The sequence below is a fragment of the Gorilla gorilla genome, chromosome 9 (assembly GCF_029281585.2).
Source record: "Gorilla gorilla gorilla isolate KB3781 chromosome 9, NHGRI_mGorGor1-v2.1_pri, whole genome shotgun sequence".
Classification (NCBI taxonomy): Eukaryota; Metazoa; Chordata; class Mammalia; order Primates; family Hominidae; genus Gorilla; species Gorilla gorilla.
In genome coordinates this window covers 144151762-144176629 of record NC_073233.2, presented here as the reverse complement: position 1 = coordinate 144176629, position 24868 = coordinate 144151762, and the positions used below count along the sequence as shown (strand labels likewise).

Below are 24868 nucleotides of genomic sequence, written 5' to 3'. Positions count from 1 at the left end.
TGTTTGTATTTTAAATTTAATATCATAAACAATTTTTAAAGGTAATATAATATAGAAGTTCTCAGAACGAAACAAAAGGAAGGCTAAACTTCATTTTAGACTCATGGTAACACCAAAGCAATTTTAAGAATGTGAATAGGAAGCTAAACACTGCAAAGAGAATTCTTAAAAATCAGATTAGTTAAGAAATTTTGAAAGAACTAAACTCTTCACACAGAAAACTTGAAAAGAATATTGATTAATCAAAAGCTTGTGAATCCTGGGACATACGTTTACTGATATCTATGGTGAATAGAGTCCAGGAGCAGTTGCATAATAAGTACATGTAAGGCCTAAGTTTAAGAATTGCAATTAGGAGTATTTTACATTTAATTTATAATCTTAGTAGAGGAAAAGTTCTGATGTGATTTTAAAAACAGAATCCCTTCTCGCCTTACTTACTTGGTACTTTAACCATTACAAATTTATTCAGGAAAACTAAAATTATTTAAAGAAGAGACATCTAGTTCTAGAGTAATCTGGCACATTCATATGTGAAAAAAAATTAGAAATCACTTGATACATCTACAATACACAAATACACGTATAAACATTGTATTTTAATAATACTCTTTGTCACTTCAATTTAAATCATTCCATTATGAAAATTTCTTAATTGAAGGGAGACTATTTCTTCAAAACTCTAAATTAAGCAGAGCTTTATCAATTAAGTTTACAGCAATATAGCCTTTAGAAATACATATTTCTTCATTTTATAATAATACTTCCCCTTTAAAAATTTGCCACGGTTTGTCACAGATTTAAAATACAAGGCACCTAATGCTATAAAAGAATAATACAGTAAATGTAGTGTAAGTGAACCAGATATTTTCTCAAATACTTATTCTTTTTAAAGTCCCATGAAATTTGCACAAACATGCTTGTTGCATAAATTAAACATTTTTTGTGTAGTTAATTTGCAATATTCTACAAAACCCAAAAATATAATCCACACTTATTACAGGTAGCTTATTTTAGCATTTTACCTGTCAGAAATACTGGTCTATGAACACTTAAGTGATTTCTTGAAAACATTTTCATAATATATTCCAGCATTTAACATGTGAAAATAAAGTCCCAGAACATTAGGATTTACTCCTTGATTAGTTCAAATGATTTCAACAGCTGAATTCCTTGAGATGTGTAAGGCAGGTTGGTCCTTTGGATGGACTGTAGACTGAAACTTCCTATAACTGTAGTGATATGTACACAGCTACATAGCAAAGTGCTTCATTATGAAAATGAAGAAAACAGGTATGAGAAAAATATAGTTTAGAGTTTCAAAGAACTGAAACTGTTATTTTTCAGACTAGGCACTGAAACATTTTTTCTACAAAAACTTGCCAGAGATTGTCTCTTCGCTGTATAGTTCCATTATCAAGCTAAAAACAGAAACCACAGAAATGTGATTAGATTATAATTTCACAGTTTTAGTTTTCTATAGTTTACATTTTAAAAAGCAAATTATCTTAAGATTGAAATACCTATTTTCACTGTATACATACTTAATAACTGGATACTCAAATTTGGAGTACTAAGAACTTATGAATGTGACTTCTATAGCAATGTCAAAAGCTGACATCAACACTAAAGACTGTGTATTAGCAGTTAGTTGTACTCCTGGTATATTCCACCATTACTCCTGCAAAGACAAAGACACCTGCCCAGTCTATTCTACTCTATTGCAATCCATCCTCTCTAGTCTTCACTCTCTTCTTTACACAGCTCTCACTTCTAAAAATACTGAAACCTTGCTGGATATGGGTAGGTTTAAGTGTGAGTATGAGAACAATGCACAGCATACCCAAGAAAAATAATACATAAATTACAGCATTAAAAAGCTTTCAAGAATACAAAGTCCTCACTTAATGTCATAGGTTCTAGGAAACTGACTTTAGGTCCCCGAATAACATTTTTTCGTTCAGTATTGTTATGTTATAATGTTGATGCAAAAAAAAAAAGGTTTGCTGTAATTTTGCGTAAAGTCACAGTTTATAAGAACCTACTGATGATGTTAAGTGAGGACTTACTGTAATTGTGTTTACGTTTTTTTAAATTTAAAGATGGCACATAAACATATATTTAGTTCCACTTGTTCTCCAAAACCTCACTAAAAAGGAAACAAAGGGTTAAAAAAATATATTTTTTAACAGAAATAAGGTCTCACTATGTTGCCCAGGCTAGTCTCAAACTCCTGAGCTCAAGTGATCCTCCCTCCTTGGCCTCCCAAAATGCTAGGATTACAGGCATGAGTTACTATGCCCAGCCTGGAATTTTTTTCTTAAAAGGAATAAACCACATGGACAAAAAGAAAAGTAGAGAGATGAGAAAATAACAGCCAACTCTTGGTTAGCAATGGAAAAACAGGACTAGATATCTCTGTAAGGAGGGGTGAAGAAACATCTAAAAACAAGAAGACTGGTATAATGTCTATAGAAAAAGCAGACAGACACCCAGATGCCCTCTCTTACTTTTCACAGTTGGCCAAGTGCCTTTTCTCTATCCCAGGAGAAGACTTTAAGGTTTACTCTCCAAAAAGGGTAGTAACAGAGAATCTCTGGATAAGGGAAATACCAGGACGAATCCTACATAGCTCAGTTATAAGTAACAATTTTTTAGTGACAACAATATAAACACTGACTACAGATCTATCCAAAATTATGCAATAACTATACAGGGATGATGAGGAGGCCGAAATGATATGGAGACAGGAGGCATATGAGGTGGGAGCAGAGGAGGAGTAAACTTGAAAATAATCTGTCCTCATTGATCTTAGTGGGAAAGTCAGCTGAAGATGCCTAAAACCGAGAACTCATGAAACACAAGTCATAAGCGTGATACTTAGGGAGACAAGAAGGAAAATACCAAAAGAATCAGCAAAGAGTTTAATTTCCTCAGAGTGGGAAGAAAATGAAAGCAGGATGAGCAGGGCAGGGAAGGGCAGGGGTAACTGCCTTGTACAAAAAGGCTTGGAGAACTAGAGCTCAAACCATGTGCAGGTATAAACTAGATTTAAAAACAGCACACTAAAGAAAAACAGAAAACCAGGACCATTAGCTGTAGGTTAGAAGCAAGTTTACCATGAGGATAACGAAACTTAATCTTCAAGCCTAATATAAGTGTTAACAACTGACAGGAGTTGTACAATGTTCTAGATAGGGAGGGAAAACTCAGTAGCAATCAAGAAACATTTCAATATAAATTGCCTAAAGATGTCTTAGAAAAACTAGAAAAATTCTAGTAGTTTATTGTGATCTTTCATTCTAAATAATCACTTTTGTACCTGCAAAATCTGTATGTTACATTTAATTCAAGCTTTCATTCAGCAAAATATTAAATGTCATGTACTCTATCATCGAAGACATATAAAAGACACTATTTCTTAAAATGTAAAAAATGGAAAAATATTCCAGAAGCATTGTTAAATGACAAAGCAATGTCAGAGAATGAGGATAAACACTGTGCCAGTTATGTAAAACACACACATAAAGATTAGTATTTTCCAACCAGTATATTGTACCCCAGGATATTACATTTTTCTTTTATCATCAGAGAAAAAATATTTTTCTAAAGCATATTATTAAATAAAATGACCCTTAGCATGAATAAAAATGAGTTAAAACTTTCTGATCATTTGAGTCAGGCACTATTATACATACTTAATATTTACCAAGTATTTACTATTTTAACACCCTCATAAGGGAGGTTCTACTGTAATCCCATTTCACAAATAAGAGAGCCGGAGCATCAAGAGATTAAGAACCTTGCATAGGGCCACACAGCTAGTATGTGGAGAAGACGGAACTGGAGTCCAGGCTTTAGCCCCTTTAGCCTCTAAGGCTGTATTGCCTCTCAAACAACTAATTATAGAAAATCAACCCTTTGAATATGACACAGATAAGAACCTTATTCAATACTAAACCCAGCTCACATACAAACCTGGGCTACAGACAACAAACAGCTAACTAGCTCCATCCTCCTGAGAAACACTGTGCATAGAGATGAGACTCTCACACTGTTCGCTGTCTTCTGGAACTCTTAAGAAAAAAAAAAAACAATAATTAAGGAAAGCTTTAGAGCTGAAAAGGAACCTCAAACCTTATTTATTCCATTGGCTGAAGCTATGTGGACAGGATGCAAGTCAGTGGCAGAACCAACACTAGGATAAAATTTCCCAAGAACTTGTCCCAAGTTAGCATTTTTTGTTTTTGTTTTTTAAATAAGAGATAGGGTCTCACTTTTTGTTTTTTAAATAAGAGACAGGGTATCACTTTGTCACCCAGGCTAAAGTGTAGTGGTGCTATTATAGTTCACTGCAGCTTTGAATTCCTGGGCTCAAGTGATCCTCCTACCTCAGCCTCCCAAGTAGCTTGGGACTACAGGTATATGCCATTGTGTCTGGGTAATTTTTTTTTAAATTTTCTTAGAGACAGGGTCTTGATATGTTGCCCAGGCTGGTCTTGAGCTCCAGAGTCACTGGAACCAAGTTCTTTTTATAGCAAAATGTAAAAAGCTTTCATTCTTAAAAAGAAAGAAATTGGAAAGAAAAACTGAGGAAATACTATTCTATCATGAATTATGTTCAAACCAATAAAAGTTTTCTATATTTAAGTTTGTTACGGCAAAACAGTAAACCTTTTGGTATTACCTGTGAATCATATTTTTTTTTAAAACATGTAGATACTAGGCAGGCAAATCACTTGTGGTCGGGAATTCAAGGCCAGCCTGGCCAACACGGTGAAACCTGCCTCTATTAAAAATACAAAAATTAGCTGGGCATGGTGGTGCACGCCTGTAATCCCAGCTACTCAGGAGGCTGAGGCAGGAGAATCACTTGAACCCAGGAGGCAGAGGTTGCAGTGAGCTGAGATCGTGCCATTGCACTCCAGGCTGGGCTACAGAGCAAGACTCTGTCAAGAAAGAGAAAAAAAGAAGAAAGAGAAGAAAGAAAGAGGGAAAGAAAAGGAAAGAAAAAGAGAGAGAAAGAAAAAGAAAGAAAGAAAGAAAGAGAAAGAATCTTATTACCCAAAAGATCTAAACAAATTATTTTCATCTGCCGTAACATATAAGTTATCATCTTTCAATAATTCCTCACAAAAATCTCTAAAAGCTAGGCCAGCATGATGCAATTCTCAGTTATCTAGCAAACACTATTTTTAAAAATGTGTATTGGGACTAAACGTACCTCTGAATTCGATGTTTTCTGCATATAAAAGCAAATATTCTTCTGATTCCCAACATCACAGGATCCCAATTATTATAATGGCATAGGAGAGTTACAATAAAAAATGAAAAAAATACAGGGATAGCTCCTGCAAAAAATAACCAAGAAAACTGCACCTAAAAATAAAAGATAGAGGAAAAAACACACCCACAATTATCATTAAGGCAATTTTCCCCTTCAGAGTAAGTTTTCTATTTGTGAAAACTAGCAGGAATAAGAACAATGGGAAGACAAAATTAAACACTGACAATGTATTAAGTGTATTATTATTAAATAAGAATTCAAGACTTCAACTTACTATTCCATGTACCTAAATTACCAACAACAATAGTTCTTGCTTGGAAAATAGGCTAAAGGAAAGCCAAGAAAGCATACTTTCCATTTATAGGCATTGTACACTTAGAGTAGAGATATACAGTATGAAACTTTGCTCCTGCACACCATGTTGCTCATTTCTTCTTCACTGTTTGCTGCCTAGTCTCAAGTGGGTCTCTCTCCCTCAGTTTCTGAAGTCATCTTCAAAAAATGTATATTTTCGTAAAAAGTTACAGTTGTAGTATGCTGTGTATGCTACAGTCCTTATGACAGTACCAAAAACAAATTAAGTGCAAATTTGACACTCAAAACTCGCTTATCTAGTAATAAATGAAAAAAGCTCAAAATGAAATAATGACCAAATAAAATAAAGAAAAAAAATAGAAATATTTTTACTAAGGAATGTTAGCCAGAGAAGACAAGCAACAAGACAAGCCTCATCAGTGATGTCAACAAGTCTGATCCTCCAATCCATCATTTATCAGGGTTGTCAAGAAAATAAAAAATATCTGTAAGTAGGGTGGAGGTATTAAAATCAAAAAGAAAAAAATAAGAAAAACAAATATATAAATAAAAAGAAAATAAAAAATAATGAGATGCCATCCAAAACAAAACTCATTCTTCCCTTTCACTAGTTCACTTTTACCATCTAGACTCAGCTAAAGATCAGAAACGATTGTCAAAGAAGCCTACACTGATCAACCACTGAGACTTAAGTGTAACACACAGGAGGTTTGCTTTAAAAATAATGATGAAAATAGTAACTTCTATCTATAAAATAGGGAAGGAAAACTGTGTTTGCCCTCTTTGAGAATTAAAAAAAAAAAAAAAAAAAAGGCATGGAATCATAGGTAAGACTCCCTCTGGTGGAAAACATATACTATTCCATTTCATAGCACCATTAGTCAGAGTAAACGAGTTTTGTGAGCATAATGTCTTTTATGAGGGAACTCACAATGCATAACACAAAAATAATAACTGACAATTTTTAACATGCATACCCTATTTCTACGGTATTCATATACAATGACTGACTCAGCCTAAGAACACCCCGGAAAGAATAGTCATTAAACTGAAAAGCCTTCATTTAGTTATGAAATTACCAATATATTTTAACATATTCCTGGAATATTTGCCAGAATGACTAATAATCAGGAAAAACCATGCTGCATTTAAATTATCCAAGATCAGAAAAGGTATTAAGAAGCTATAAATAATGCGATTAAAAACGTAGATATAGTTGATAGAATTATTTCATGAATATTCAACTAAAAACCTTATTTCATAACTGAATCAAAGCAAACTTAATAAAGATAGATAAAGCCCTAGAAGACTTTAGAAGGCAAGTTCACTTTCCACAATGTAGCTGTTTATATGTTGTCTCATAATAAAAAACTTCTAATTTGATTTCCAACAAGCTAAGACAAAAGAAATGAAGCCATTTATTACAACAAAGAAAATTACCTATGTAAACAAAAATTTTTTTTCTAATTCCTAAATATATCTGAATATCAAATAGAATATGATCAAGGATGCTTTCTATTATATAAAATGATTATAAATAGATTTAAATAACCAATTTGTTTCAAGCACAATGTTAATAAATGCTAACATTTCAGAAGCTATATATAAATACAGTTAGCTAATTAAACCTAAAAACCCTAGAAAAGTAGATTTCTCTTATCATGTTTGTGTTACAGTTCTGGACACACACTGCTGCTTTTTCCAGATGGAATCTCCCTAACCTCAATCCTGACACCAACACACAGCCTGCTCCTTTAACTGACTGCCCAGTTCTAGATATGAAGACAATCAAGAACACCAAATCTTTTCTTGATTGTCTTCATATCCAGAACTGGGCAATCAGTTAAAGTTTGGTTATGTTTTTATAATTAATTGCATGTGCATACATTTCCCCGTTTTGTCTTTACCCTAAAATACTTTATTAAACAAATTATAACCATTATTGTTTGTAATGATAATTATGAAATGACTAATCATTTAATACAATTAGGTCCCCTGTGACTATTTTCTTAAAAATTCCTGAACATTAAGCTGCAATTTTTTTCAATCTACAAAAGCTTTTGTTTTTAAAATATCAGTACAATAAAGATGATTTACACAGTAGTCTACCAAAATCCTCTAACAAGTAGCACCTTCCCAGTTTCACAACCAGTTTGGTTCATATTCAGGATTATGACCTGAAGATGAAGAAGGGCCTAGATATTACTTAAATCTATAAAAGAATGATGTGTAATAATGTGCAATGTTAGTGTTATATAGAATATCCACATTCTTTGAAAATGCAAGTTATGTAAGATAATTAATTCTCAATTAAGGAAAGAATCTCAGTTCTTTAACCATGACAAATAAGAATTTACTGACCATAAAACAAAGTTAAATATCAGTAAAGAATTATTTTATAAATAAAGAGGATATACAGCACTAAGCATATTTTGCTTTTATCTTTTTTTTTCTTTTTTTTTGAGATGGAGTCTTGTTCTGTTGCCCAGGCTGGAGCGCAGTGGCATGATCTTGGCTCACTGCAACCTCCGCCTCCCGGGTTCAAGTGATTCTCCTGCCTCAGCCTCCCAAGTAGCTGGGATTACAGGTGCCTGCCATCACACCCAGCTAATTTTTGTATTGTTAGTAGAGACGGGGTTTCACCATGCTGGCCAGGCTGGTCTCGAACTCCTAACCTCAAGTGATCTGCCTGCCTCGGCCTCCCAAGTGCTGGGATTACAGGCGTGAGCCACTGTGCCTGGCTAAGACCTAGAGAAAAATAGGTTTAAAATTTTGATTATTGCTTGTACACATTATAAGCCTTTGGGCCTTGAAGTATTTCCCTCTTCAAATTATATTAGACTAAAACACACATACACACACACACACACACACACACACACACATACACTTCTGTGACTTAGTAGTTGCAGTTAAAAGTTAAATGCCTACATATACTGAACTGTGTGATAAATGGCTATGCTCCATCTTTCAGTGCTGGGCAACAGCATACCTCTGTTCTTCCTGCTACACTCAGGAGCACTGAATAAACTCTTCCCTTCTAGGCTGCTGGCAGCAACATCCCAGATTCTCTTTTCTGTGGTGTTAGCATTGCCAATATTTATCACGAGAATCCCCACATCCATACTAGGCCTTCAGAGAAAAGGGATGGGATACCCACTCTGCTGAGTCCAGAGAGAGATGGCTAACTTTTACTGCAAACAGCATGATTCCTGTGCTGCTCATTCAGCACAGTGTGAAGGAGCCTGTGACAGGGTTTATCGCAGAAACTAAAATGCTTGTATGATAAAATGTGACTTACCAAAGAACATCTGGAACAGAATCAGCTCAAAAACTGGAGAACTACATATGAAGATTATACCCTTAACTTAGAAATTTAGGGAAAAAATGGAAAAGCTAAAAATGGAAATTATCCATTTCTTCGGTACTTTCTATATTTCTATGTAGTAAAGCACCTTGGGAGAGAAAGCATCAAGTATTATTTATGTTTGTATCCTCATAATTTAATCACATCTTAACTTTCATTAGGTTTGTTTTAATAACACACCTAAAATATCTATGAATAATAAATAGTTTCCTTACCTTTTGCATACACATGTCAGCTATTATGGACAGAGGTATTGTAAGGCTTAGTGCAAGTGTGCCTATCAATGATGAGGTAAGAAAGCAGCCCCAAAAAAAAAGAAAATATACATTTCTATATTTAAAAAATTAAACAACCAAAGAAAAACACTGAACAAAGACTTTCTATCCTATAATATAGGCCTGTGAGATCAGGAGCAAAGATAAGGGGCTAGGATGGATTGAAACATAAAATATAATAAAGTTATTAAGATGATTCTCAAAGTTTTTCTTCAAATATTAAAAATACAAATATATAAGTATAAAAAGCTCAAAATATTTTATGCTATTTTCAAGATCTGTTTGCAGATATTATTCAACTTTGGGTGTATAGCTTATATTTCATTAATTTTTTTAAAAAACTGTTGAACAGTTATTACAGTTTTGTGATGATTTGTAGATAACAAAGAAAACAGCATTATTAACATTGCAGGACAATACTTCACACATAGACTTTAAGGAAGTGATAAGCCAACATGTGATTCTGTCACCAAGCAAAAATATCTCACCTTCATGAACACTAAAATCATGTGTTACTCTTTTGATTTGGCTTGGCATAAAAAAAGAAAGACTTGAATATTCTTAAAAAATATTTTCTTGTTGTTTTCCATTTTTCTAACAATTGTCCTAACCAAAAGCTAAGTAAGCTCTTTATTTTCACCTTGAATTATCAATGTGGGTATGAAATTTTGAAATATCTATCTGCATACAATTTTGTTGAATTGAAAGAAAATATTACACCCAATGGAGACAGATGAGCCATTTATAAAGACTGATAATTTGGGCATATAAGGAGAAAATGAATTATAAGCCAAGATAAAACCATAATGTATATCGTTAGGACTACAGATCCATGGAAGTTATAGGCAAGTAAAATCTAGCTCAGTATATGTCAGAATTAATAATGCTGTCCTGCAATAAAAGGGGCTATCTCTCAATAAAGTGTCACTAGAAGTAATGAACAGAGGCTGAACAACGAGTCCTTATTGATGAGGTAAAGGAAACAAGTACTTGTGGTTCCCACTACTTAGCTGCTCTGTGAAAAGAGCATTCGGGGTCAAATACAGCATATGTTCTTGGATGTTTATCATGCAGAGTACTATAATAAAAAACCTGGGAGGTAGAATTATAAAGCCTGTTTGACTTAATCCAGCTGTTAAGGTGGATCCAATTTAGCTAAAGGCTAAAGCCTTTTGTCATCTGTTAATAGTCAAGGTTAAAAAAATCGAGTATCTAAAATGTACATAACTAAAGATGAAAAAATTAATGAGCAAATGGATTATGATTTTAAAGAATTTTAGATCAGCAAAGGAGTTTAGATAAGAACATAAATTACTACAATACAAAGTAAATCTTTAAGTATTACACAAAAGAGAGTGATATGGGGGATACCAAGAAAATAGGTATTTCTTAACTGGGCAGGGAGACACAGCACTATAGGCAGAGCATTAAGGAAGACTCCACAAAAAAGTCTATTTCTGTTGCAGTCTTTTGCAAGGGAAAACTAGTTAACAGTTTCAATGGGTATGTAATAAAATTCATTTTATTCACTTATGTTTTATTCATTCTATTCATTTCAAATTTCTATTAAATAAAAATAGGACTAAGTATAAAGCTCTGTTATTTGAAAGGTCTCTCAAACTCCATACATGATACTGTCTTCAAACTATTTTAAGTTTATTATCGCATATCAGTATATTGGATATACAGCATATCAAAGTATGTTAACATCTCAAATCAATCACAGTTTAAGGTTTACATATCTGGCTCACCCATATGAAAGGTCCTGAAAATAAATAAAACAAAAACACCTATGAACAAGCAAACAGATATTCCAAAGCCTCTTAAATAAGCACCATCTCCTGGATTCTCAACTAGAACTCATGCACTCATACTTGGCATACATACCTCATATGTTTGGATATCCATTAGATAATGACCACTTTCATTTGCATAATACTCCACTTTCTAAAACATTTTTACAGATTTACACCATCCATATTCATTCTTTCATTCAACAAGTATTTATTGAGCTCCTTCTGTGGACAAGGTACTACTCTAGAATGGGCACACAGAAGTTAAAAAACAAAGTCCCTGCTCTAGTGGAGTTAAAGTATTCAGTTGTATGTGTGTTGCAGAATGGGGTGCACAGGAAGGGCCACCAGCAAACAGACAAATATAAACGCTTAAAATATCCAAAAATTAATCAACTGATAATAATTGGAGAATAAACAGTACATACCACAACCACAGGAACTCTGAGAGTACTGTTCCAATAAGGCCATTAATGATAATGCACATTAATACTACTTTATTGGGAAACTCGAAGTCCTCAAATCCAGTATAATGAAGTAAAAAGAAACCTGGCCATAAGAGCAGCAGATTAAACAAACCTACAAAACCTGAACATGTATAAAAGAGACAAGAGTTAAAATTGATTTATTTCTATTTTCCAAGCTTATTAACTCTAAAATCAAAATTAGATTTTGCACAAAAGCACTCTGGGAGGTTTCCTTAGCTAAAACTTCTGTTGGTTTGTTTTTAAGTCAGTCCTGTGAATAGCTCAACACCATTAAAAAAAAAACTGTCTGAAGCAACTGGTGATCACTCAGTTCAACTATCCACATTGTATGGGAGCAACTACTATGGAATAAACCACTTAGGACAACTCAACAAGAAGGGTTGTTAACCTTAGCTACTGATAATATAGTGCCCTAGAACTTAAAAGAAATAACTGGTATGTATGTGTTTGTGTACTCAGCCTAAATTAATTTTGAGGAATTAGATGGTTTGCTCTCTGATTCAATTATTTATGTCCAAAACACTTGTGCTTTGTGAGCAATAATGGAAGAAGTTTCCAAAGGAGATAAAACCCTTGGTTCCTGCATTCCCAGACCTCTAACTAGTTAGTGAGAAAGTATGTACACACAAAGAGCTATTCAACGTATGAGCAAAGTGCCACTGACTAGTTATTAAGGAAAGCCATCCCACATAGTGGTTGAGTGTGTACTCGGCAGTCTGACTGCCTGGGTCCAATCCCAGCTCTATATATCACTCAATAGTAGTGCAAGCCTTATACCTCTTTAAGCCTCAGTTTTCCAATCTATAAGCATAAAATAACATTTAATAATATTTAATTAGGTTTCTGGGAAGATTAGACAAAACACATAAAATATAGCATAGTATCTGGCACATGGTAAGCACTTAATAAAAGTTAGCTAATATTATTATAGAAATTAAGTTTATATATGACTATATACAAGTAAAAGTAAAGAATATAAAGAAAAAAGATTACAATTCTATAATAAATTTTGTTGTACTTCCTATACAGTTTATGTCACAAATTTGCTATATGATTTATGTAACTATACAGCTTTCTTAAAAGAAAATTAAATTACAGTAGATATATAATTGATACTTACTATGTCACCTAAATAATAAACCAGTCATTAGGATGCCTAGTTAAATCTTAACAGGGCAGGAGCACCCACTCTCTGTCTGATGCTAAAGACTCACAGCCACCCCACTTCTGTGAAGGGGGGCAAATAAGTCTGCCTTTCCCAGCAAGTTCCCACCCTCCACTCCACCCCATCTTCTGCAGCTCATGACTAACTGATGGAGGCTTTACGAGGCCAGCCATCACGACTCAAGGCCCAGACATATTAGCTGCTCTCCCTCTGCTCCCTGCCTCAGTACCTGCAATGAATTGGGCCAAACCTCAGTTATACTTGTGCGCCACACGGTTCTTTCCCCTTCTCTATCTTGCTTCCTTCACTGCAAGTTTTTCCTTCAGTGAACTCCCCACAAAAAATCACCCACACAAATTCCCCATCTCATATCCTGTTTTAGGGAGCCCAACTATTATGGTTTGGCTCTGTGTCCCCACCCAAATCTCATCTTGACTTGTAATCCCCACGTGTCAGGGAGGGACCTGGTGGGAAGAGACTGGATCATGGGGGTGGTTTCCCCCATGCTGTTCCCATCATAGTGAGTTCTTACAAGATTTGATGGTTTTAAAGTGTTTGGCAGTTCCCCCTTCTCAAGTTCTCTCTCTCTTGCCAGTGTGTAAAACATGCCTTGCTTCCCCTTCACCTTACGTCATGATTGTAAGTTTCCTGAGGCCTCCCCAGCCATGCAGAACTGTGAGTCAATTAAACCTCTTTTGTTTAAAAATTACCCAGTCTCAGGTAGTTCTTTATAGCAGTGTGAAAACAGACTAATACACCAACTTACATCTATTGATTAAAAAAACAACAACAAAAGAACACATATACAGCAAGGACACATGACCTAAAATGCTTAAATAACATTACAAAGTTGTTTTAATGAAACACCAAAATGTGGCATTACCAAGATCTAAATCTATTTTCTAGTCCCTGAAGTGCTGAGTCTATGAAATCCCACATAAATTAACATCCTTTGACCTAGAGACAAAAGTCCCAATGACCCCACCTATTCCCTCAACTGCCCAGAATCTGGCGCCACATGCCTTTCTGTTCTTCTTCCGCAAAGCGAAGTTCCAGCACAATCATTCAGATCTACTCACTGCTCCCTGTTAAGCCTCTGCTCACACTCCCTTGCCTGAAGAGCCCCCAACATCCCAATCCTAACTTCTCCAAATCCTGTCTATTCTAAAGCCCAGGGCAGATCAATATTGCTTTACATATCACATCACATATGAACAGGACCAACACAAGCCACATGTCTATATGCACTCTCCCTAATATGAGTAAATTAAGCAATTTTTCTTGCAAGTTGTCAATGTATAAATTTTTAAAAAGTACCACTGACCCAACCACCTACCTATAACACTAAAAAAAACTAGCATTTTATTCCATTCCAAATAAAATTTTCTATGACTCTCAAATAAAATATCATTAAAATTATCTTTTCGTTTTTAAGAGACAGCATCTTACTCTGTTACCCAGGCTAGAGTGCAGAGACACAATCATAGCTCACTGCAGACTCGAACTCCTGGACTCAAGTGATTCTCCTGCCTCAGCCTCTCATGCAGCTGGGATTACAAACACATGTAACCAAACCTGGCTATTATGCTATATTTCTTGAATTCTATATTTAAAAAGAATTTAAGCAATCATTCAGCCTCATGGCTTTTCAAACATTTTATTTTTGTTAGTCTTTAGGTACAAGTATTTAATCTATTTTTAGTTTTAAAATAGTTTTAAAATAGTCTTTTTTAAAAAAAAAATTAAATAGAAATGCAGTCTCCCTATGTTGCCCAGGCTGATCTTGAATCCCTGGCTTCAAGCAGTCCTCCTGCCTCAGCCTCTCAAAGTGCTGGGATCACAGGCGTGAGCCACAATGCCCAGCCATAAGATAAATCTTTACTATAAATTAAATTCTAATGCAAAATGCTCAACAAAGTAGAGCTGTTCCACAGGTGAAGCAGCAAAGGAGTCCAAGAACTAGACCCCTGCATGCAACTGTATTTCCTTCCAACCATCCCAGAAGCCTACCTATTCCCTAAACCACAGTTTAGAGGCCATTCATCTAGTCCAATTTCCTCATATTTCAGATGCCTGTGAGATAAATAAAGTTACAACAGCTGGATTCCAGGTCTCCTGACTCCTTGTAAGCTGCACTTTGAACTCTTATCACGGAGCTTCTTTATCTATTTATATTCAGATATCTTTTGAAAGATTATCTTGTCAATGTGTTCTTCATCTGTAGTCCTACAGATATCGCAAGTTCTTTCCTGAACTGATGTCAGGCAAAGGAAAATTTATAAACCATATCCAGAAACTATAATTGGGTAATTTGAGAATGAATCTATGTTATAAAAGTGTCTGTGTCTTAAAGATAAAATGCAAATGAAAAGCATTTAAATGGCCCACAATTTTTAATGTACATAAGTACATAGACTGCGACAGCATTAAACATATAATTCGGGGGCAGTCTCCCCAGTCCTTTGCTAACTATTCAAAAATGGCAAAATGTAAAATACAGCAGGTAAACTCTCACATGCTTATAAGACCATAAATCTGTCCTATCAGTGAGATAAATATCTGACTTGCAGTCTGAAGACATCAATTTGAAAAAAGTGTTAGGAGTTTCTTTCTGTCTCACACTGAGGAGACGGGCACTCCCTCATAGGTGCACAACTATGCAGGATAAAGTAAGGAAAACATTGGGACTGTCCTTCATAATCTTTAAATGGTTTTAAAGAATCATACGGAAGAAAAAAAAAGGCTTCCCTATTCCCTCCAAAAAACAAAAGCAAAACCCTGTGTTAATCATTTAGAGTAAATAGCCTCCCAAGTTACATATATTCTTACCAAAGAACATTGGAATATCCAACTTGTCTTCTCTATCTACTTTTCTCTTAATCATAACAATATAGACAGCATAGAGCATGGCTCCAGCAAGAGACCAAATGGAACCTGTAAAAATGGACGTGATTTAAAGCAATCACTCATTAGCTCATTCAATATACGCTTAAAATCCAATAATGAGTCAGATAATATTGCAAGAATATACAAAAGTGAAAAGATATATAATGATATAAATCACCTTTATATTGATATAAAGATATATAATGAAAAGGTATAGCCTACCCCATCCAAGTCTTCTAGGAGTACAGGAAGGAGTTTAATGTGTTAACAAATAAATGCAAAAGCATTCACCTCAATGATCCGACCAAAACCTATACATATTATAATAATACAACTCCAAAGTAACACTTTGTTTTTAATTTAGAAATGCATGTTTCTTATTTTACCCTACATAAACAATCTTGACACCTGGCATTTTCCAACTTAACAAATGTTTTTTTCCATCACTAAGCTGTTGCTTGTATTGTCTTCCTTACCCCCATATACCATTCTTAATATGTATTACACTACCACTCCCATCTTAAAGGCTCTGTTAAAGTTCCATTTCTTCCACAAAGCATCCTCTTTCTAATCGGCTGTATTTCTGTCCTGTCTTCTGTTTTAGACAATACTTACTATTGTCAAGTATGGTATTAGTTTAATCCCTAGTAGCTTCATTTTATAAATCTCATATTGTTCCAAATCAAGAACTCCTTGAAAACTGCAAACACATAATTTATACTTTTTAATGTTCCGAAATAGCTAACATAATACAGATCTCACAGTACATGAATAATAAATACTGATTCTCTTTATTAACTCTCAAAAACATTTAAACTTTTCTAAACAGCTAAATAATGTTCTGCCAAGTGGTCATATTCAATACTTTAATCAATTATTCAAAAGACGAATGTTTTATTACTTTTTTTTATTATTTTCAAACTTTTTTAAAGCTAAGGAAAAGCCTGTCAACAAAATCTTGCATACACATGCACATACCAAATACATACATTGTTTTATATACACAAAGCTGCTCTGGGTGAGAAAGAGGTGAGGAGGTTCAAAGCACAGCTCACTGGGTAGTAGCTAGGAATAATTCAGAAAGCATTGTTCTATTCAATAAACCTCAAATATCTAAAGAAGTATTCAAAGAGAAATAATTAATCTAGGTTTATTTTTTATTATGAGGTCTCACTATGCTGCCCAGGCTGGTATTGAACTCCTGGCCTCAAGCGATCCTCCCACCTTGGCCTCCCAAAGCACTGGGATAACAGGCATGAGTCACCATGCTCAGCCCAGCTAGGTTCTGATTACTTTTGTTTTTGTTAAGTCTAAGCAATGGATCAAAATCTAAGTGTTCACCATAGCAGTAACTATGAATCAAGAATCAAGAGTAAATGACAATATTCGTGGGTGAAGATATGACAGCAACAGGAAATTTGTATAGCCTCAAAGTATCCCCCACAAGATGCTTATTACTTACAGTGGGAAATATTAGTAACTTTACACTGGAGTAGGGTGGTTAATTTTAACCACCTTAAAATTAACATTACCAGCAACAGGACAAATCAATATCATGTGCCTTTTGGTAGAATGCACTGATCAGGAAACAATATCACTTCCATTATATTCTTACCAAAAATGCACAACCTCAATTTAACCAAAGAAAATGTCAGACAAATGCAAATTGAGGAACATTCTACAAACCAACTAGGTGGTACCCTACAAAAGTGTCAAGGTCATAAAAGACAAGAAGACTGAGGAACACTTCTGCATTTAAAGGAAACTAAGGAAACACAACAATTAAATGCAATAAATGATCCTGGATCAGAAAAAGAACATTAGTGGAAAAAATGGCAAAATTTGAAAAGGCTTTATAGATAACAGTATCATAATCAACGTTAATTTCTGATTTTTATAACTGTATAATATTTATGTAAGTTGTTAACATTTGAAAAATCTGGGTGAAGGCTATGAGAATTCACTAAACTATTTACGCATTTTTTTATGTTATTTCCAAAGGAAAAGTTCAAAAAAAAAACACCCTGCTAGTGCCTACCCTTCGTACGTTCATCTGTGCACATGAGCACGCACATGTAACTTTCTTGTTTACTCTAACAGAGAGAATCCAGAGTCAAGTACTTACCTATTGTACCTCTTCCAGCAGATTTTTCAGACCCTGACAGGTTTACCAGTACAACACCTCCAATGCTATGAGAATAACAGTCATTAATGATGAGCTAAAGAATTCTGAAAAGGCTAATCATAAAGATAAAAATTATTTATAAGTGATCAAGACTAATCTCAACTTTGGGTAAAACTATCAAATAATTTAGCAATTTCAATAATAATATCTAACAATATCAATATAATATAGTGTTATATTTGTATTAACTCATTTAATCCTCACAAAATGTACAATATTATACCTTATAAGGAAGTCTTATTACTGCCATTCCCATTTTACATGTGAAAGCTAATACATAAAGAGGTAAGGTAACTTGACCAAGATCACATAGCCGAGACTGAAATACAGGCAGTTTTACTCCAGAGTCCAGTGCTTTTATGTGCTATGCTATCCACTGTCTTTCAGTTAAGAATGAATTAACCAACTTGTCATCCCTTTCCAATCTTTCTTTTGGATTATACAAATATATCAAACCCATATAAATCCACCAATGGTACTACTCTTGCTTATTGGTAAAATCTAAATTAACAGTAAAACTATCCTTAAGTGCTTAAACAATTTCACTAATCTCATGATTTTAGCGGATAAAAATAAGACTGAATTAAGGATGTAGAGATATCAGAGGTCATTCATAAACTCAACTGTTATTTTCTGGGTATCTAATATGGGCAAAGCACTGGGTTACAGAAGTGAACAATACAGATGTGGTTCCTGTCCTCAGGGAACTCTTTACATTGTCTATTTCTATGAATCTTATAAATTGTAACACGTTTTCAAGTAGATGAGATATTGCTAATTAAAAAAAAATTAGCCTAATTCTCTCACCCTGATGAGAAAGACCAGTGTGGCAGTGGGAGAGGAAGATGAAAGAAAATATGTATTCCCTTACGGAAAGATGTCATCAGAACTCAAGTGTAGTCCTTACATTAAATATGCAAACCCTTCAATTAAATCATCACAATTTTCTGTAATAATCACTGTTCATATTCAGATTCAGCTATTATTTATTGAGTATCCACAATATATTAGAAACCAGGGATTTTGTTTCCATTTAAATGATGATGATTATGATAATGGCTAAATATAGTGAGCACCTCCTGTTGTGTATCAGACATTGTTCCAAGCACTTTAGAACTTCTACTCATTTAATCCTCATAATAATCCTATGAGAGAAATCCTATTATTATCCCCAATATACAGATGAGAAAATTGGCACAGAAATGTAAGGAACTTGTTCAAGATCTCAAAACTAGTAATGATGGAGATGGGATTGGATTCCAAGTTGTTTGGCTTGAGGCCACACTCTTGTCTCTCAATTGATGAAATGAGATTTCTTTGCTTAGATTCCCTTCAAGATTGTTGCTATGTAAAATTCTTTTTATAGCCTCAGAAATTGAATCTCTTAGTAAAATGCCAATTCAAAACAAAATATTAAACAATGTTTAATACATAATTCTTAAGAACATATACTTACTCAAAAAATTTCTAAGTAACACTTTTTTTTAAAGGTACAGATAGTAAATATTTTAGGCTTCTGGGCCACATGGTATTGCAATTCAGCTCTGCCTCTGTAGTGCTAAAATGGCCATAGACAATTTGCAAATAGATGAGAGTGGCTGTGTTCTAATACAATCTGATTTACAAAACCAGCAGCTGACCCAACATAGTTTGCCAACCTCTGTTCGTCTACCTACTTTAATGAGAAGAAGTAATGTACTCTGTCAAAATACTTACAAGTTCAATATTTTATATCCATTTCCTTCTTTATCAAGTCTTTATTAAGATACCACGAAGAAAAGTTATAAATTAGCACATATTTTAAATAAAGTTAAATAAAACCTCATTTACTTCTCCAATACAAACATATTTCCCTAATGCAAAAATTTGCTTGGCTTAAAACATTAGTAAACCATGTAAAAGAATAAATCCCTAGTGGCCATAAAGTCTAAATGATAAATTAGTTGGATCAACCAGCTGCCCATTGGAGCAACCGTGGTTAATTTACCCTTATAACTAAAAAAGAAAAACATTTAATATTAAGAGCTACCAGTCTTCTATGATTGCCCAATACCAGACACTTCATAGCTATTACCACTAAACTTTAAAACAAGGCTGCAAGGTAAAATAGATAATATCATTTTCTCAACTAGGAAACCCTTTCAGAGTTTAAGGAAACTGCCCCAGGGCAAACAGCAGAGCTCTTATTCAATCTCAGCTTTGATAACCAAGAAACACTACTCTCCATCAAATCATCCTGCTACCTTCTCTGATTTTGTTTCATAAAATAAGTTTTATTAAACCAACACATCTTTTTTCAATACTGTCTATGGGCAAAGCCCTATGCTAGGTCTTTGATGACACAAATATAAAACAAGGCTATGGCCTTCAAGGGTTTACAAACCAGTAGGGAAGACAAGACAAACATACACAAAGTTAAATTAAAATATTTAAGTATAGTTATCAGCAACACTCATATTATGCAGTAGTGCAAAACTGCCAAATGAATTATACAGAAAATAACTGAAACATCACCTGAGGCTTAGACAATTAGAGAAAACTGAATGTTAGCTTTCTAAGAGAAGTAGAAAAAGGAGAAATAAAAATCAAAACAAAGAGGGGAAATTGCCTTAAGAAAAAGAAATAGAAACTTGGGAGATTATGAGGATTAAGCTGCCACATTAAGTGTGAACGTCAGTCCAATACTTGATGAGTCTGCAGACACATGAATGGGAACCAAAGCAGCCTTGGGGTTTTCCCTCTGGTTGCCCTACCCAGGAAGGTTTAGAAACCTAGTGCAGGATGTGACAGGGCTAAGTAGCATCATGTCCACTTAAAGCCTTCTTTTATCCACATCTTTCTTTGCTCTTACAATACAAACTACCCTGGTGCCACTATCAGAAATTGTAATATTGTATTTTTAAGCAGAGTAAACTAGCTATCACACTATATGCTTACCTTAAAATTACAGCTAATAGTTTAGAAAGGGTAAATCTATCTCCACTCTTACTTGGAAATACTGCAGCAAGGATTAAGGTAAAAAGTCCTATGAGGAGAAAAGAATTTAAAAATGGTACATGAGTTTAAATACTGTCAACATTTTTACTACCAACTTCATTGTTTAAATAAGCAAATTATATACCTACCTTTCAAATTATTTTTGTCACTCTTAACTAAGAAAATGACTGCAGTTAAGTAATGACTAGACTGAAATGTTTAAAGTTCATGCATAAAATAGCCTCCAAACTAAACCATGTTTATTTCAACAGTACAGATCAAGTACAGTCCTATTTATTTTAAACTAATAGGAAACTTAAATCTTATTCAGAGTAACAAGCTGACTTCATCATAATCAAGCCTGTGTCCCTAAAGTTACTTTTATAGCTTTAAAAATACTTTTGTCTTCCAGATTTGAAAGGTGATTCAATCTTAAAAATAAAACACCTATCATAGGGCAAATTATAGTTCTGAAATAAGCAATTAAATTTTAGCCAAAGGGTCTAGAAAAAGATCTCTGGAAAGGATGTGTGAAGGGAAAGGCAACTACAATACAAAAGGCCAGCCTATAAAACTGTAATATGTTGTTATATAAAAAATATTGTAAAGTATTTGAAGGAACATAAATAGCACAGGCTAAGGCATGAAACTACAGTCATGCTTAACAACAGGGATAAATATAGAGAAAATGTGTGTCGTTAGGCAATGTCATCCTTGTGCCACCATCATAGAGCATACTCACACAAACCTAAATGGTATAGCCTACTACACAGATAGGCTATATGCTATAAGCCTATTGCTTGTAGGCTACCAACTTGTATGGCATGCTACTGTATTGAATACTGTAGGCAACTGTAGCACAATGGTAAGTATTTGTGTATCCAAACATATTTAAACATAGAAAAGGTACAGTAAAAATACAGTATTATAATCTTATGGGACCACCATCGTATATGCAGTCTGTTGTAGACTGAAACATCATATGCAGCACCTGACTGTATACAGATTAAAAGGCAGTTATAATAGACTAATGTATATTAGAACTAATGTAAGAAGCTATAACAAGATTAAAATGTTGTACATGTACATATATATATACCAGAAATACATACACTGATTTATAATGCAGATTTTTAAAGACAAATTTCTTACTGGAAGTTGAAGATAAAATATTAACTATAGCAACTTGTGTGTCTGAAAGTGCTTCTTGATATGACAAATTTGCCAAAAACCACTAAAGAAAAAGAAAACCAAAGTGAACCCTAATGAAAGACATGTTTACATCTGTCATTACAATTCAGAATTCCCTTTTTTGTTCTCCTCTTAAATACCGTTCTCACAAGATGTTTTAAAAGCTGCTTTGTATTGAAAAAATCACAGGCTCCCAAAAAAGACAAACATTTATAATCAGACCTAAGACCATGCTACCCAATTGCCCTTAAAATTTAACAATAGTTGGTTAACAATTAGCATTCAGGTTTTTTTTTATGAGTAAAATCAAGTATCAAATCAATTTAAAAATTTGCTTTATCTAGGCTGCATGTAGTGGCTCATGCCTGTAATCCCAGTACTTTGGGAGGCTGAGGTGGGTGGATTGCTTGAGCCCAGAAAGACCAGCCTGGGCAACACAGTGAAACCCCATTTCTACAAAAAAAAATACAAAAATTAGCCAGGCATGGTAGTGCACACCTGTAATCCCAGCTACTCAGGAGGCTGAGGTGGGAGGATTACTTGAGCCTGGGAGGTTGAGGCTGCAGTGAGGCATAACTCCCTCACTGCACTTCAGCCTAGGTGACAGAGAGACCATTTCTCAAAAAAAAAAAAAATTGCTTTATCTAAGTACTGCTGACACTCTGTTAAGTTTATCTAAATCATATTTAAATTTGAGAAAATTCTCCAACATTAGAATATATACAGATGAATACAGCATAATGAGAAATCTATTAAACCAGATGATGTGCATGGATATGGATGGACCTAGCTAGCTAGCTGGATTGAAAAATAAAAGGCTATATTCACTTTGGAAATTTAGAAATGTCCTATGAAAATGATAATTTATTGATTAATTGTGATTGCTTTTCTGAATCTCAGTTTGGAGACACAACCCAAAGAGTTCTCATAACTTTGGATACAGTGAAGGAAGTTTTCCAGCTATCAGGACTTTTTTTAAAAAATTCTTTCTTCTCTTCCACTTATCTAGGTTAGGATGGAGAATAAGAAATAATACTTTTTTTGATGACGGTTGGCAGGATGTGTGTGTGTCCAAAGTTCAGTAATTTTCACTGATAATTCATCCATTTTTTTGTGGATAACACTTTTTTACTATCTGAAACAATGCTACTATGAATATCTTAATTCTAGTACACACCTGCCACCTGGTGCATAAGTACATGAGTGTCACCAAAGCATATACTAAGAGGTAGATTGCTGGGTCAAGCAAACTAAACTAATGGCTGGTTTTTGGTGTCTCTGTTACTTACACTGGTTGACTCGAAGAGTTATTCCACCAAATGACTTATCTCTATTAAGAGAAGGACATCTCTCGATCTCTCTCAGAGCTTGTGGCTGAGTAGTTTTACACTAGTATTTACATTGAAAAGAAGTAGTAGAGACACATGATTGTAGAGCACTACCAGAACGCAGCAGATGGCTGAGAGCCTAGTAGTCTCCATTCAGTCCATACTGTACTCAAGGCTGAAGCCAGAATGAAACTGTGGCAACATGGTTCTGATTCCATCTGCAATCCTTTGATTTCCTAGATAATTTCACATGCCTATCTAGATAGGTCTCGAACTCCTGACCTCAGGTAGTCGACCCACCTCAGCCTCCCACAGTGCTGAGATTACAGGCATGAGCCACCACGACCTGCTAGGAGTTCACGCTTTAGTTGGGGAAAATATACAATAAGCAAGCCAATTTTTAAAAAGAGAACTGCAATTAGAGTTAAATGCTACAACGACAATCTCACAGGAAGATGGGATGTAGAATGATAAGGCTCTCAGAATAGTAGGAGAAACTATTGCTTCTTACGATGTTTGTCTTTCTTTGTATCAGTGCTCAGCTGAGTCTGCAGTGCTTCAGAGGCAGCTTTCATTTTATAAAAATCTATGATTTCTCCTTCCAGTTGTTTTTCTCTTCCTCGAGCTTCCTTATCTCCTCCTGTTGAATCATTTTAAGATGCTCGAATTTGTCCTGCAGCTGTGAAACCAATGTGCAGTTGTGACACCAAAGCAGTGTGGCTGAACACCCAAAAGAATATGCTTTTTTCTGATTATCAAACAAACCCAAATCATCACAGTAGAGCACGATCTTAATAACAATCTCAAAAACCCAGGAGTAAACACTCAGATATGGAATTTTTCTTTTCTTCTTTTTTCCTTTTATAAGATGGAGTCTCACTCTGTTGCCCAGGCTGGAGTGCACTGGTGCGATCTCAGCTCACTGCAACCTCCATCTCCCAGTTCAAGTGATTCTCCTGCCTCAGCCTCTTGAGTAGCTGGGACTACAGGCATGCACCACCACTACAGGCGTGTGCCACCACACCTGGCTAATTTTTGTATTTTTAGTAGAGATGCGGTTTTGCCATGTTGGCCAGGCTGGTCTCGAACTCCTGACCTCAGGTGATCCTCCCGCTTTGGCCTCCCAAAGACTTTTTTTTTTTTTTTAATATAGAGACAAGTTCTCAGTACATTGCCCAGGCTGGTCTCAAACTCCTAAGCTCAAGTGATCCTCCCACCTCAGCTTCCCAAAGTGCTGGGACTGACTGGATGCAGTGGCTCATGCTTGTAAACTCAGCACTTTGGGAGGCCAAGGTGGGAGGATCTCTTGAGCCCAGGAGTTCAAGACCAGACTGGGTGATATAACACAATAGTAAACTTCAACTGGAGAGAGAATCTGTAAACTTCAATATAGATCTTCTGAAATTATCCAGTCAGAGGACAAAGAAAAAAAGAATAAAAAAGAGAAAATAAGGCTGGGTGTGGTGGCTCAAGCCTGTAATCACAACACTTTGGGAGGCCGAGGCAGGCAGATTAAGAGGTCAGGAGTTCAAGACCAGCCTGTCCAACATGACAAAGCCCCATCTCTACTAAAAATACAAAAATTAGCCGGGTGTGGTGGCACACACCTGTA

At 34.9% G+C, this 24868-nt stretch overlaps 1 protein-coding gene across 1 annotated transcript; it reads right to left on the bottom strand.

Moving 5' to 3' along the window:
• LOC129525579 (solute carrier family 35 member F5-like) lies at positions 1-23409 on the bottom strand. The gene is made up of 10 exons (XM_063693716.1): positions 23371-23409; positions 21890-21971; positions 20699-20786; positions 17702-17766; positions 15520-15624; positions 11469-11625; positions 9185-9299; positions 5225-5379; positions 3979-4076; positions 1-1421 (listed from the first exon to the last, which is right to left on the bottom strand). Exons 1-9 carry the CDS (start codon positions 23407-23409, stop codon positions 4001-4003), a joined length of 882 nt encoding a protein of 293 aa, XP_063549786.1. The 3' UTR covers positions 1-1421; positions 3979-4000.
• Between the last annotated feature and the right edge of the window lie 1459 nt (positions 23410-24868).